The sequence below is a fragment of the Eleutherodactylus coqui genome, chromosome 6, assembly GCF_035609145.1.
Source record: "Eleutherodactylus coqui strain aEleCoq1 chromosome 6, aEleCoq1.hap1, whole genome shotgun sequence".
Taxonomy (NCBI): Eukaryota; Metazoa; Chordata; class Amphibia; order Anura; family Eleutherodactylidae; genus Eleutherodactylus; species Eleutherodactylus coqui.
Window position 1 is genome coordinate 125,790,464 of NC_089842.1, and position 15,936 is coordinate 125,806,399.

The 15,936-nt window shown below is 46.2% G+C and overlaps 1 protein-coding gene across 2 annotated transcripts in view; it reads left to right on the forward strand.

The window, feature by feature from the left end:
- Positions 1-1,193: 1,193 nt before the first annotated feature.
- TRIP11 (thyroid hormone receptor interactor 11) overlaps positions 1,194-15,936 on the forward strand; it is a 49,955-nt gene continuing 35,212 nt past the window's right edge. For both annotated transcript variants that reach the window (XM_066607541.1, XM_066607542.1), the window contains exons 1-6: positions 1,194-1,533; positions 7,984-8,048; positions 8,127-8,237; positions 8,583-8,849; positions 13,510-13,578; positions 14,672-14,837. In XM_066607541.1, coding sequence (XP_066463638.1) covers positions 1,395-1,533; positions 7,984-8,048; positions 8,127-8,237; positions 8,583-8,849; positions 13,510-13,578; positions 14,672-14,837 — 817 coding nt within the window. In that variant the 5' untranslated portion in view covers positions 1,194-1,394. The remainder of the gene's footprint in view (positions 1,534-7,983; positions 8,049-8,126; positions 8,238-8,582; positions 8,850-13,509; positions 13,579-14,671; positions 14,838-15,936) is intronic.

The following is a 15,936-nucleotide window of genomic DNA, read 5'->3' on the forward strand; positions in this document are numbered from 1 at the left end:
TAATCGTTGTGTGTAACTGCACTGACATCGTGCAGATTTCGTTACCCTGTCGCTCATCGTTGTGTTTCAGCGTGCTGAAAGACGACAACGAGCCTTATCAGGGATTCACAGCGGGATACAGCTGATAATATTGTTTCATCTGTATCCCACTTCCTGATAACAGGTGGGGTATGAAGAACAGAGCGATCCAGCTCTGTCCTCCATACCTGGCACCGAGCGCTTGGCTGTATACCAGCTAGGCTCTCTGTGCAGAAAACATCTGGATGGATGCAGAAGACAAGCAGGGACACCCCGCTTGTCTTCTGCATGCTCCGCTCCGAGCGCTCGGCTGTATAACAGCCAGGCGCTCCGAGCAGAAAAGAGCTGGATGCAGAAGACAAGCGGGGACACCCTGCTTGTCTTCTGCATCCTCTGCTGGCAGCGCAAGGTGATCGGTCATCTTGCACTGTAAATGACACAACAATGATCACTCAAAAGTCGCTTGAGCGACATCTTTTGAGCGATTATCGGTCTACATGGGCCTTAAGCCTATAGTGTGACAGTGCCCGCTGAGGTTATGTATCTAACCCTATCGTATGATACTGTTTGCTGAGCTGCTGCCCCTAGTCTTCTATGTGGTGCTGTCGGGGCAGCTGCTGTAACTGCCATACTGTCTCTTGATTCTCTGTATCTAAGCCTCACATGTAATACTGCTTCTGATCTAACCCTATCATATGCGATAATGTGTGCTGTATCTGATCCTATCATGTGGGGTACCGTCTGCCATATCTGGATATATCGTGGGACCCCGTCATGTCTGACCCATCTACTGTATCTGACCCTATCTTGGGATACTGTCTGCGTTTCGGACCCAGGCATGTGTGATACCGTCTGCCGTATCGGACCCTGTCATGTCTGATACCATATACCGTATCCGACCCTATCTTAGGATACCGTCTGCCGTATGTGACCCAGTCATGGGGGATACTCGTTGCTACATGTGACCCTGTCATGTCAGATCCTCTTTGCTGTATCTGACCCTGTCATGCGGGATACTGTCTGCCGTATCTGACTCTATCAAGTCGGATACGCTTTGCTACATCTCATCCAGCTGTCATCTGTTATGATCAGACGTGTCAGCTTGGCCCCGCCCCTTAGCTTGGAGGACCTCCAGATGTCCCAGTATGCACCGCGTTATGGACACGTCGCTCCCATACAACCATAGAGCGCTGCCTGTCATGGCTGCCGTCGAGTTGGCGGAGACCCGGCCGGTACTGTAGGCTGTCAGCAGGTCACGATGCTACTGTCGGTCAGAGGAAGAGCCGAGCACTAAGGCCTCCCCCGCTCTTGCCGGCCGCGCGGCTCCGCTCCAGTCCAGCCGGGGTTCTCCAGGATCTCTAGTGCTTCCCGCAGCCATGGCTTCCTGGTTCGGTGGTCTCGGGTCCGGTCTGGGCCAGTCCCTGGGACAAGTAGGGGGCAGCCTGTCCAACCTGACCGGCCAGATCTCCAGCTTCACCAAGGACATGTTACTGGAGGGGGCGGAGGAGCTTCCGGGTGAGAGAGCGGGCTGTGCGGGTGGGAGAGGGCTGCCCTTGTGACTGTGCGGGGAAGCTACAGCTGAGATAGTCAACCTGTCTTATACTCCAGAGCTGCACTCACTATTCTGCTGGTGGAGTCACTGTGTACATACATTACATTACTTATTCTGTACTGATCCCGAGTTACATCCTGTATTATACTCCAGAGCTGCACTCACTATTCTGCTGGTGGAGTCACTGTGTACATACATTACATTACTTATCCTGTGTCACATCCTCAATTATACTCCAGAGCTACACTCACGATTCTGCTGGTGGAGGCACTGTGTACATACATTACATTACTTATCCTGTACTGATCCTGAGTTACATCCTGTATTGTACTCCAGAGCTGCACTCCCTATTCTGCTGGTGGAGTCACTGTGTACATACATTACATTACTTATCCTGTACTGATCCTGAGTTACATCCTGTATTATGCTCCAGAGCTACACTCACTATTCTGCTGGTGGAGTCACTGTGTACATACATTACATTACTTATCCTGTACTGATCCCGAGTTACATCCTGTATTATACTCCAGAGCTGCACTCACTATTCTGCTGGTGGAGTCACTGTGTACATACATTACATTACTTATCCTGTACTGATCCCGAGTTACATCCTGTATTATACTCCAGAGCTACACTCACTATTCTGCTGGTGGAGTCACTGTGTACATACATTACATTACTTATCCTGTGTCACATCCTTCCTCAATTATACTCCAGAGCTACACTCACTATTCTGCTGGTGGAGTCACTGTGTACATACATTACATTACTTATCCTGTGTCACATCCTCAATTATACTCCAGAGCTACACTCACGATTCTGCTGGTGGAGGCACTGTGTACATACATTACATTACTTATTCTGTACTGATCCTGAGTTACATCCTGTATTGTACTCCAGAGCTGCACTCCCTATTCTGCTGGTGGAGTCACTGTGTACATACATTACATTACTTATCCTGTACTGATCCTGAGTTACATCCTGTATTATACTCCAGAGCTGTACTCACTATTCTGCTGGTGGAGGCACTGTGTACATACATTACATTACTTATTCTGTACTGATCCTGAGTTACATCCTGTATTGTACTCCAGAGCTGTACTCACTATTCTGCTGGTGGAGTCACTGTGTACATACATTACATTACTTATCCTGTACTGATCCTGAGTTACATCCTGTATTATGCTCCAGAGCTGCACTCACTATTCTGCTGGTGGAATCACTTTGTACATACATTACATTACTTATCCTCTACTGATCCTGAGTTACATTCTGTATTATACTCCAGAGCTGCACTCACTATTCTGCTGGTGGGGTCACTGTGTACATACATTACATTACTTATCCTGTAGTGATCCTGAGTTACATCATGTATTATACTCCAGAGCTGTACTCACTATTCTGCTGGTGGAGTCACTATATACATACATACATACATTACATTACTTATCCTGTACTGATCCTGAGTTACATCCTGTATTATACTCCAGAGCTGCACTCACTATTCTGCTGGTGCAGTCACTGTGTACACACAATACATTACTTATCCTGTACTGATCCTGAGTTACATCCTGTATTATACTCCAGAGCTGCACTCACTATTCTGCTGGTGGAGTCACTGTGTACATACATTACATTCCTTATGCTGTACTGATCCTGAGTTACATCCTGTATTATACTCCAAAGCTGCACTCACTATTCTGCTGGTGGAGTCACTGCGTACATACATTACATTACTTATCCTGTACTGATCCTGAGTTACATCCTGTATTATACTCCAGAGCTGCACTCACTATTCTGCTGGTGGAGTCATTGTGTACATACATTACTTATCCTGTACTGATCCTGAGTCTGCTGGTGTCACTATGTGCAGGCCTGGGCTGATCCATCCACCTGTAGGAGGTCCGGTAGTCAGGTGGGTGGGTAACCAACGGCAGAGTCCTCTTGCAGTGGATGTAGATGTCCCATATAGTACATGTCTAGTTTAGGACCACTTTAGAGATTGACCTTCTGCTAGATTGGAAGCTCCTATGGGGTGTATGTAGGGCGTAGTTCTCTTCCATATACTACTGCAGTGTATATCTTGGTCACTGACTACAGCTGTAGAATAAAGGGAGTGGTAGACTACACTTCTCTATACCGTGGGGAGAAACATGCCAACTAGAGATGAGCGAGTATACTCGCTATGGACAATTACTCGATCGAGCATTGTCCTTAGCGAGTACCTGCCCGCTCGTGAACAAAGATTCGGCTGCTGGCGGGGGAGGAACGGAGGGGAGATATCTCTCTCTCCTCCCCCCCCCCCCCCCCCCCGCTCCCCCCTGCTGACTGCCGCAACTCACCTCTCACCCGCGCCGGCAGCCAAACCTTTTCTTCCGAGTGGGCAGGTACTCGCTAAGGACAATGCTCGATCGAGTAATTGTCCTTAGCGAGTATGCTCGCTCATCTCTAATGCCAACCCCTAATGGCCCAGTGTACAGCAGGAGGACACACTTCTCGCATCCAGTGGAGGGTAGACACCTGTGGTACTACCAGCATGCTGGAGAAACCAGGGGTGTAATGGGCCTTTCTGCACTCATACGTTGCAGCCAGCTATAGGGACAGGACGGAGGCTTGCTGCTGCTGACATGTTGGCATCACTGCTGGTTGTCCGGATACAATTCTAACAAACCTTCAGATGGGAGAGTTATAGGTTAGCAAAAGTTTTGTACTTCTGAGTGTAAACAAGGTTGTTCCTGTTCACAGACAGCAAGCAGAGATCTTGACAATGTTGAAGAATTCAAACCCAAAGGCCCATATTTATAATGACTGATGTAACTCGTGGCAGTCTTAAAGGGGATCTGGTAGTACATAGTAATGAGCGGCTCGCTGATTACAGTGTTATGTCCGCTGTGTATCGATGCAGTAGTTTGGGAGAAACTTGTATTTTATTAGTAGCAGCCAGACACATTACAGCAGGTAGTCCTTCAAATTCATGCCTGGATCCTCGCCCTTCAGTCACTGTGCACGGCAGCTGTCTCTATGCAAAGTAATAGCCAGACAGCTGCCAATCAGTGGCCAGAGGGCGAAGTGGGCGAGGCTAGGGTGCAGCTCATCAATATCAAAGATGACTTCCTGTAGTCCTCTGTGTGACTGTCTACATTTCCCAGAGGAGCATGCATGGCTTTATAAGCCTCCTCACACCTTCTAGGTGCTCTCCCTGAGGAGGGATGATGCCCTTCCTGACCCACGTCACAGGCCAAGCCATAAACCTAATGCACACTGATGAGTCAAAAACCCCAAAACAGCCACGTGCACATGGTTATCTCTTCCCTCTGGAGCAGACTCTGGCTTTGGCTCTTATATTCCTAGTTATGTTACAAGGCTTGTTAAAAAAATTAAACAATGACTTGCAGGAATGCTGCCCTCCAATAGGTGGCGCTATAGAGACATTGTTCCATCTTCCTAACTGCCACTAATAAAATGTACGTTTCTCCAAAGCTACCGCACAGCTACATACAGCACACCCATCGCTGTAATGATCGAGCCTGGCACTAACTTATGGTGCTGTACAGGGAGCCAGGGGATGTTTTTTTTTAATTCACCCGCTCCCCCATTCCCACTGTGTCTGCTGGTGAAGTCCAGGTGTGGTCTGAAAATCTGACTCTCTTAAGACCACTCTGTGTGCACACTCTTATGGATGACTTAGGGAGAGTGCGTCTGAGAGCGAGTGAGTGTAAAAATACATTTCCCAGGTCCCCGTCCCTCTGAAATAAATGCAAACCTGGCCTGCATTACCAAGCCTGGCCACTGCAGTGGTACCGGGGCTGTCTGCTTCCTGCAGAAATCAGCCGTGGGCACAGTGATGCAACAAGCAGCTGATCTACAGGGGTTCCATGTGGCAGACCCTCACCGATCTACTGCTGGTACCTTTACTAAGGATAGGTCATCAGTAGTGTACAACCAGACAATCCCCGTAAACCTGCCCTGCGGGGCTACAGTAGAGGCCCACGTGACAGGTTTACAGGACATTACCAGGCTGTCATCTGTCAGACGTCGCAGCATCCTGGCCGCTCTTCCATGGGGCTTGCTCACATCACTGTTCAGTACATACTACTAGCCAAGGAACTCCCAGCTTACATACTATCCGTTAATGGAGCCCATCTCCACATCCACCAATCACAGAAGCTTCCTGCATCCATATGTTACAACTGCTGTAAGCGAGAATATCCTATCATATGATGCATTAAGTCACCCAAGTGCTCAAAGTCCATCTAGGCCAGCAAGCCGGGAGGTGAAGTTCAGAGGCAGCAAGCAGAGTGTAGGCTCACACCGCTCACCAAGAGGGATTTTGGGGGCTCATCTCCCTTTCTCCTTTGCTGTGTGTGCCCAGCACCGATATTTGTACCAGCAACATAAAAGCCTCATCTGTTTAAAAACATACAAAAATACAAGTGCCTAAAAACGGAGGAATTATTTTGTTTTTGTATGTTCTACATATTAAAGGTATCCATTCTTAAAGCCATAAACAGTAGGTTGGTCCTGCTTCCCTCTAACATACAGCGGGTCTTACAAGTCTCCAGAATACATTAAGGTTACGCATCTCCTTCAGTCCATTTGGATAAACTGTATCTAAATTCCAAACCCAGAAAACGGCTGATCTTATTACTCCACATCTCCTCCACATCTTCAGGATCAGATATTTAAATCAGACACATTGTGGTCCATAGCAAAAAGCTGCAGGAGATTTCACTCCTCACTCTCACCCCACCCCTCTCCATTGACTTAACATAGTGGACGTTCAGTACTGAACAGCTGCTATTTACACTGAGCGATCAGCGTCCTGCTCATCGTCCATCATTCATGCAGCAGTACCGAACGGCCGCTATGTTATTTCAATGGAGAGGGGCGAGGGAGAGCGAGGAGAGAAATCTCCTGCAGCCGCCGCCTGCTGTGATCCAACGATACTCGCTCCTGTGCAGCAGCACGAGAGTGAGTATGTGCGGGGACGAGTGTCGGGCGTCATTTTCATTCTTTCTAAAAATGTTTTGTGTCGGACTTTCATATACCCCAATACTTACAAATCACATTTTTGATCATTCAGAAATATGTCTCATATTTGGACACAAATGATCCTCTTTTTTTCTCCTATTTGCTTAGACATATGAGGGCTCATTCACATCAGCATTCGGGAGTTCCGTTTTTCTGCATGACACTATTATCTTAATGTGATATGGTAAAAAACTCGGTGACGGGCACACATTGCCTGAGAAAGGGAGATGAGTCCCCGGAAGATTGCTTTGTGAGCGGTGTGTGTCTACATTCTGCTTGCTGCCTCTGAACTTCACCTCCCGGCTTGCTGACATAGATGGACTTTGAGCACTTGGGTGACTTAATGCATCATATGATAATGTAAGATGTGATATTCTAGTGTAATATATATTTTGTGACGCACAGGGTATAAAGGCTAGTTTTCAACCCATAAGTCAGAACTTTGTTTCCATCCGATGACAGCAAGCAGATTTGTTTGCTGTTTTTGTATTACATCTTAAAGGTGAAATTCAGCCAGAAATAATCTGTACTATACCATTGTCCTGTCATAAAGCCATGCAGGTGGAGTCCTTCAGATTCCAACATCAGTGTTCACACCTATTAGAGGAAATACTGGCTATGTGTGATCCAGATCGCAGCACAATCGCTGAGAAGAATCAGCGCTAGTAGCATTGTCATGGGGGCATACAACTTGTGCAGCGTCAGGCTTTGGATCTGTTTGTCCAGTGTAGAAGTAAGATTAGTACTGGAAAATAATATGTGTACAGGGACTCAGTCAGCAGAATAGTGAGTGCAGCTCTGGAGTATAATACAGAATAAGTAATGTAATGTATGTACACAGTGACTCCACCAGCAGAATAGTGAGTGCAGCTCTGGAGTATAATACAGGATGTAACTCAGGATCAGTACTGGATAACTAATGTAATGTATGTACACAGTGACTCCACCAGCAGAATAGTGAGTGCAGCTCTGGAATATAATACAGGAGAAGTAATGTAATATATGTACACAGTGACTCCACCAGCAGAATAGTGAGTACAGCTCTGGAGTATAATACAGGATGTAACTCAAGATCAGTACAGGATATGTAATGTATGTACACAGTGACTCCATTAGCAGAATAGTGAGTGCAGCTCTGGAGTATAATACAGGATGTAACTCAGGATCAGTACAGGATAAGTAATGTAATGTATGTACATACATAATGACTCCACCAGCAGAATAGTGAGTGCAGCTCTGGAGTATAATACAGGATGTAACTCGAGATCTGTATTTAATACATAATAAATATATACAGTGAATTAACTATTTATGTAGATTTATTGTGTGTCGCCTGTAATATGGCTTGGAGATATACTAAATGCCTTTTTGCTTTGTTAAAGAGGGAAGTCCGGCGCTGCATGTGACCCGAGACATAGAAAGTATCCAGGCCCTGCAGAGGTCAGAGGTAAGTGCAGTCGCTGGCTCATCACGATCACTATTGTCTTGTATTGATAAAGCATTGATAATTTTTTTTTTTTTGTAGAATGAGAGGCTGAAAAAAGTGTGTTCAGAACTAGAAGACAAACTGGAAGCAGCTGAACTACAAGTGAAGCAACAATCTGTGGACTACAGGAACCGACTGCAGCAGAGAGAGGTGCCGGAGTTGTAGTAAAGCTGTCCTGTAGAGCTAGAGGATTACACTAGATATTGTGGGAGAGATGGTTAATGGTTTTATTTTCCATAGATGCTTTCCAGATTCCCTCCCCCCCCCCCCCCCCCCCCCACACCTCCCACAAAACTCTTAACATTAGAGAGTGATTACAGTTATATCACGGAATATGTAATTTAATCAGTCTTGTGTTACATTCTGCAAAATTACTAGTTTTATATCCTAGATGCAGTGCTGGTTGTCATAACATTGATAATATCTGGAAGCTGAGGTGTCTGATAGTAAAGAATCCAAGTGGTAGAAACTAGTAATTGTGTTACTTGCATCTAGGTGGAAATAAGCCATCTCAAGGCCAAGCTTAACTCCCTCCAGGATGAGTTGCAAAAATCTCAAATCTCCACACAACTGTCCAGCGTCTCCCTTCAAGCAGCTGACTCTTCCGCCTTCATGTCCAGCATTCAGCCCCCCCATGCCAGCTTTCAGGGGGATGATATGGACTTTGGGGATGTTATCTGGTCTCAGCAAGAAATCAACACATTGTCCAGTGAGGTGTCCAGGCTGAAGGCGGAGGTGTCTCACTGGAAGCACGTAGCACAGGTGAGCACCTAGTGGGGTACCACGTTATATATCTACAGAGCATCTTTTACCCTGAAGGACAATGCACACACAAGGGGTTCCGTTAAAAACCCATTGATGGAAATGTCAGCTGTGTAATGCTTGTTTCCTCCTGTGGTTGAGGAATTGGACTCTTGCTGCTTGGATTATAGCCGATCACTTGGAGTGCCAGTTACAGGGCAACCTGTGATTTGCTTAAAGGGGTGGTCTCGCGAAACCAAGTGGGGTTATACACTTCCGTATGGCCATATTAATGCACTTTGTAATATACATCGTGCATTAAATATGAGCCATACAGAAGTTATTCACTTACCTGCTCCGTTGCTAGCGTCCTCGTCTCCATGGTTCCGTCTAAATTCGCTGGCAGCTTGCTTTTTTAGACGCGCTTGCGCAGTCCGGTCTTCTCCTTTCAGCACGAGCCGCTTCAGTGTGCTCCCCGCTACAGCTCTTCTGCGCATGCGCAGATGAGCTGTCACTGCTCGGGAGCGCGCTGGAGCGGCCATTCTGTACCATCCTCTGTTAGAGGAAGGTGCAGAGCCGCCCAGCTGTCCTGCCGTCCAGCTGTCCTGCCGTCCAGGTAAGTGATGGGCCGGGGGGGCTGCCGCTGCGCCGGGGGGGGGGGGGCTGTCGTCGCTGCGCCGGGGGGGGCTGCCGCTGCGATATGGGGGGGCTGTCGCTAGGCCGGGGGGGGCTGTCGCTAGGCCGGGGGGGGCTGTCGCTGCGCCGGGGGGGGGCTGTCGCTAGGCCGGGGGGGGCTGTCGCTGCGATGGGGGGGCTGTCGCTAGGCCGGGGGGGCTGCCGCTGCACCGGGGGGGCTGTCGCTAGGCCGGGGGGGCTGCCGCTGCACCGGGGGGGCTGTCGCTAGGCCGGGGGGGGGCTGTCGCTAGGCCGGGGGAACTAGCGCTGGGCTCCGGGGCCTTCACCTGGGCTGAGGGTCTAGCGCTGGGGAGCCGGGGGCTAGCGCCGGTTACCTGCTGCCTGGCGGTGGGTGACTGGTCGGCGGCTGCGAGCGTCTGGTCGGCGGCTGCGGGGCGTCTGGTCGGCGGCTGCGGGGCGTCCGGTTGCCATGGAGACACAGCTGGCGGCGTCTCGGGAGTGCACACGTCGGGCTGCAGCGAGCGACGGGGAAAGAGCCGGCGGCCATCTTGAGGAAACTTTTATAAGTTGCTGAAACGCTGGAACGGTAAGTACGAACCAGCTAGGAAAGTCATTTACAGGGGTAATTAGTAATGTATGTTTAATGGGGGGGGACTGGGCAAAAAAAAAAAATCACTGCTTCCTTGAGACATCTCCTTTAATAAAATGCCACCTCGCCACAGGTCCGTAGAGAGAAGTCCATATATGTGGTGGTCAGAGATATGATGGAAGTAATAGCTGCAGCTAGGTTGATCATGTTTGACTGCTATCTCTGTATGACGCTACATACAGATTACTTTTTTCTTGGTAGGGGATTGAGGATGTTTCCATTCCATACCCTGCCGATTACGCTCGGGCTCAAATGAATCGCTGCACGCTGCTTTTCTGTTGTGCAAATCGCAAGTGCAGCAGACATTTTTCCTGCACTGCAGTCACAAATTACTGATGTGATTGTTCTCAGTAAGAGAAACCAAGTAATCTTGTAGATGTGATACCTTTTAATGGCTAACAAAATACATGATGTTATAGCGAGCTTTTGGATCTTCTCAGGACTTTTATTTCAAGCCCTTTCCCGAAAATCATACTGCAGGAGTTGCCACAAGCCACTGCTTTCGATGGGACCGGCAGCAGCGCCGATCCCATTGAAAGCAATGGTATAGCATGCTGCACTTCTGCTGCAGCTGTCACAGTTGTGACAGCTGCAGCAGAAGTCCGTGATATTCTCCCTATGTTTTCAGTGGGGCTAGCGCTGCTATCGTTGGCTCCATTGAAAACACTGGCGATACATCTGCGTCTTTCTTGCGCTGCGAGGCGAGTGTATACACTTGCTCTCGCAGTGCAAGAGAGAATAAAACGCCAGTGGGCATGAGCCCTAAGGAAGATTAAACAATACCTCTGCAGCGCCCCCTATTGGATGGCAGCATTCCTGCAGTGCTGTCAATGTATGAATTTTTCAAAGTCTTTAAACCAATGAATGGGACAAGTGCCCCACCCCCTTGGAAGAGACAATGCCTGGCCCTCCCCAAGGACACCCCTCCCAACCTCCTTCAGACCTTTCATATTCTCCACTGATACAAGAACCCCGCTCCAAGGTTCATTCACTTCTTGGGGGTATAAAAATGGCCATAAATTTATACTCCCAAATTTTCCTGTGACGCTGTTACTTGAGGTTTCCCTTCAATATGATGACTCTCATCTGTTCCATGTTGTGTCCATGATTAGAAAAATGTTTTGCCACAGGTAATTCTGTCTTGCTCTCTCTAATTGTATAGCGATGAGATCTCATCCTGGCTCTCAGTTTTTGTCCTGAGAGCCAGGATGAGATTTTTGTCCAACAGGACATTTACTGCATAGTATCAGGTACACAACATTGGACGTGGAACATGTGAATGTCCGAGGGATCTTATAGACCTGCTGTGTGTTGGGGATTTGTATCCTGTCCGCGATCAGTACATGTGAGCAGGTCTTGCAGCCCCTTACATTAACTGATGTAACACGTTCAAATCTGCACAGCAGTAATTGGGGAAATGGTGACCTACAATGGAAAGCGTTGATAAGACAGTGCTGCCAACAGAAGTTCTAATATAAGTGAAGTGTGGATAATTTTTGACTTTCCCTCGTAATGAGTGTATTTCCAAAATAAGTCAAAGAATTGTTTTAAAGAAAATCTAACAAAATAAAAATATTGTAAGAGTTAAAAAAAAAACTGAAGCTCACAAAGGGAACCTTACAATTGTTATGGATCCTTGTACTAAGGGCCCATTTACACGGGACAAGCCATGAGGCAAACAATGCCTGACAGCTCGTCCTAGTGATGCTTGTGCCTGTGCTGTAACACAGGAGAGAGTATCATCTCTCACGGCGCTGTCTGCATGGAGACAGAGCCGGCCGGGAAGTGTTCTCCCCCACGCACTTCTTTTCTCAGTAAGTTCCCGCGGGAACTTGAACCATAATCGTCCCACGTAAAAGGGCCATAAAACGTCACCAAATTACAACATACAAAGGAGGGGGTGAATGTTATCAAACTTAAAACCCAACTTTTAAATTGATAAAACATATGATGCCTCAATAAGTTATGATGATCCAAATTCCAGCATGCAAGAAATAGATATTGATCATGGTCACATGCAGAACAGCAGTAAAGCACGTATATAAAAGATGAATAGCTGTATGAATTTCACCTATGGCAATCCGGCATCAGTAATAATGATGGAATTCGATCTTGCCACTCCTGTAGACCCGTCCAAATGACTGAATACAAACTTGTGTAGTGCCTGTTAGCCGTCCACAGGAGTTTCCTCATGCTATGCAGCAACATGTGGGGTGATTGCCCTGAAAAGAGGGGCACCACAGACACCCTGTAAGCCCCTATTCAAGGTACATAAACGCAAGACAGTATAACAAAAACTACCTTAGTCGGCGTCAGATGGAATTTACTATGCTACTGCTTCAATTTGTAAACTAACACGATCGCCAAATTATTAGTAACTTATTAAGGCTCATTTCACATCTGCTTCGGAAGCTTTGTTCAAAGCCTCCAAGGCAGATCTGGCATGAAATGCTGGATGAAAAAGTTGTACATTCAGGACTTTTTCACCCTGTAAAAATACCAGACAGGCGCAGGAACTGTATGAACCCCATTATAGTAATTGGGGTCTGTTCGGTACAATTTGGTTCTGTTCTGAAACAGATCTGTTCATGCAGCAGCTGCTCCATTCCATAAAATTGCGCAGGCAAATAGCTGAGCTCTGTGCTCAACGATTTGTCTGTCCTGTAGAAATGAATGGAGCAGTGCTGCTCTTTTAATTTCTATGTGGCAGACAGGTAGCCGAGTGCAACACTCGACTGTGTCTGCGCCATTGTTTGGAATGGAGCTGCTGCGCATGTGCAACCATTGGCTCCATTCTCCACTATGCTACAGAAATGGAGACCCTCCATCTTTAGCTGTGAAATAGAGACGTGAGTCCCCCAGTCTCGGGATCGGTGGGGGTCCCAGCGGTCAGATCTCCACTGATATATCAGTTTGTACCCATCCAGTGGCTGGATGAAAACTTAAAGGGGTATTCTGGTTATAGGATGTTTTTTCAAGTGTGAAGATGGCAGTTGACATTTTGTCTTGAATCTAATAGATGCAGCAGGCTTCTGACAACATGAAATAGAATTATTAGTCAATGGTACATAACACACCCTGTTTAAATATCGCTGTGTAGACATGTAAACATATGAATAGGGATCTGTAGTGTATCATTCTGCGCAAAATCTTTAAAAATTGACTTGACTCATTTGGTATAATGCTCCTCATAGGGATGTGTGAGTCTGGTTGTGATCTCCTTGTCCTGTGTCTGCTGCCTAGGCGGATCAGCATTATAGTCATCTAGTCATACGGAAGAACTTTTCCTTCGTACACCTGTATATTATAACATCATTTTATCTATGCTCCATGTTTAATACAATGCCACCACAATATGATTCAAAAAACTAATTACTATTTTTTTCTTCTCTTCAGTCTTCAAAAAATCAGGGAACCCCGAGTGCGGACACCAGCGGGATCTGCATATTGCAAAATACCATTAAGGTACTGTCCTTCATCGTTGGTCCATACTTTTCACTTAAATTATTATGTTGGTGAGGTTTTATCTGCATGCACATGTTTAGACACAAGCTAATGTTTTAGACAATTGCCCATTGCAGACGTATTTCCATCTTACACAAAGATGGGATTACCAGCCTGCACGTTGCATCCTCCCATGGCCGGACTGACAGCTGAACTGACTGTTGTACGCTGTTTGCGGAACTTCCCTGAAAGTGAACAGGATTACGGAAACGATGTAGCTAACGGCATAGTACAGTGAGCTGCACTTTCTTATACCAGTGCAGTGACCCCTGTCCGCCACAGTAGAAAGATATAGTCCATGGACTGAACGGACTATAGTAATAGACGTTGGTCACGTGATCCCTGTTGAACTTGCATCGATCAGGTGTATAATAGATAAATAGCAGATGACTAAGCATCAGAACTCACACAGTATTACTACCCATCATGTTTGTTAGTGTCTGTGGAGCAACAGCTCTTACATTTTTCCACCATCTCCTCTGTGGTGTGGCTTTCTTTTCAAGTTTATTTACAACATCAGGACAACCGCAAATGGAGACAGTTGTGTGTTTTCTTTAAGAGCTGTTGTAAATACAATTATCTACTCCAAAAAACACAACTGTCTCCAGGTTCTCATGTTTAATAAAGTCAACTGGAAAATATAATCACACAGAGGAGACGAGGAGAAGAATATAAGAGCTGCTTCCCCCAGGCACTGATGGACATGATGATGTGAGTTCTGCTCTTTAATCTACTGTTCCCCTGTTAGATACCTGATCAGTGGGAGTTGAATACCAGGGATCATATGACTGACTGCCATTACTATGGATAATCAAATTCATGAACTATACCATTCCACTGTGCTGGTATAACAAAGTTGTGTGATTTGCTATTCTGTAATTAAATAAAATCTGTAAAAAAGCAACCCCTTTTAGGCTATAGGCTCGTGCTGGCCAAGCCCTGCTGCATGTTTCTTCTGGCTCCAAGCTGACCTCCCCCCTACACCAGACTGATTTATTCGGGTCGGATATATGTGGGAATCTCTGACCTTTTTTATTTCTCCCCATGATTGCAGGATCTAAAGCAGAAGTTGAGCCAAGAAATCGACGATCATCAGCATGAGCTCTCAGTGCTACAAGACGCTCATCGGCAGAAACTTGCAGAGATCACAAGGAGGCACCGAGAGGAGTTGGGAGAATATGAGGAGCGAATTGAGGAGCTAGAGGAGCAGTTGAACACAGGTTAGTGGCTTCCTACTCCAAAGATATAAAAGCCTATTCTCTAATACATCACTATTATCCTAAGTATTCGTTTTATACTTGTAGTAATGCAGTAATACGTTTGTAGGGATTTGGGGCATTCATATTCACTGCTGCTCGCCTGCTAATCCATACAGATGCCATTTACAGCAGTCTGTATAGTCTCTCATAATAGGCTTTGTATGCCCTACTGCTTCTTTTGTGGATGAGCAGCCCTATGGAGCCTGTCTTTGTAGAGGGGTCAAAATTGTATCATAAATTAAGTTAAGTCAATATTTTTTTTTCCCTGTAAATGCAGAAAAGTGGGAAGGCAATTGCTCTAAAACGGATGGCCTCCGGACCCACATCCATTACGGGATGGAAATATTTGGTCAATATTATTTTACCTTCTAAAAAGGTCATCTATCAACATAGAGGATGCCCTACTAAATTTTAAAAAATATGGGGTCTATGGTTGGATGCCTGTACCACCTTACAATATCACTAACTCTATTTGATAACTATACATCATAAATAAATACCAATGCCGACGAGTTTATTGTTTAGGAAATCGTTTTGTAGATAATCCAATAATTTTTAATAATTGCAAAATAGACAACATGAGATACAGATGGAGTGTTGAGACAAGCTTGGATCTTGAAACAAGTTTGATTGTCATTATATTCCATATTATATTATATTTTTTTCAGTCTTACATACCAGGTTATACTTGACTATATAATTACAGGTATCTCTTACAGTTCACTTACCTTCTACTCTGACATCCCTATCAATATCCGAATATGGACAAAATCAAATAGGCGGCACTCTGTAGGGGGGGGGATTAGAAACAGTGGTGTTGCTGAAGGTATAGTTCAGGGGATCATTTGGGAGGAAAAATCCACCGGATTCAATAGCATCCCATGGGTGGGAGAGCAGCCTGAGTAGGCTCTGGGCATATATATGGCAGAGAGAAGAACAGAAATACAAAGAAGAAAAAACTCAGCGCTCCAGCGGTGTAAAACGGAAAATAAATGAGTGAGGAACTTGCTTCACAGGGGTGCCCAAACCTAGGCACTCCTAATCCCAGTAGAGATCGCAG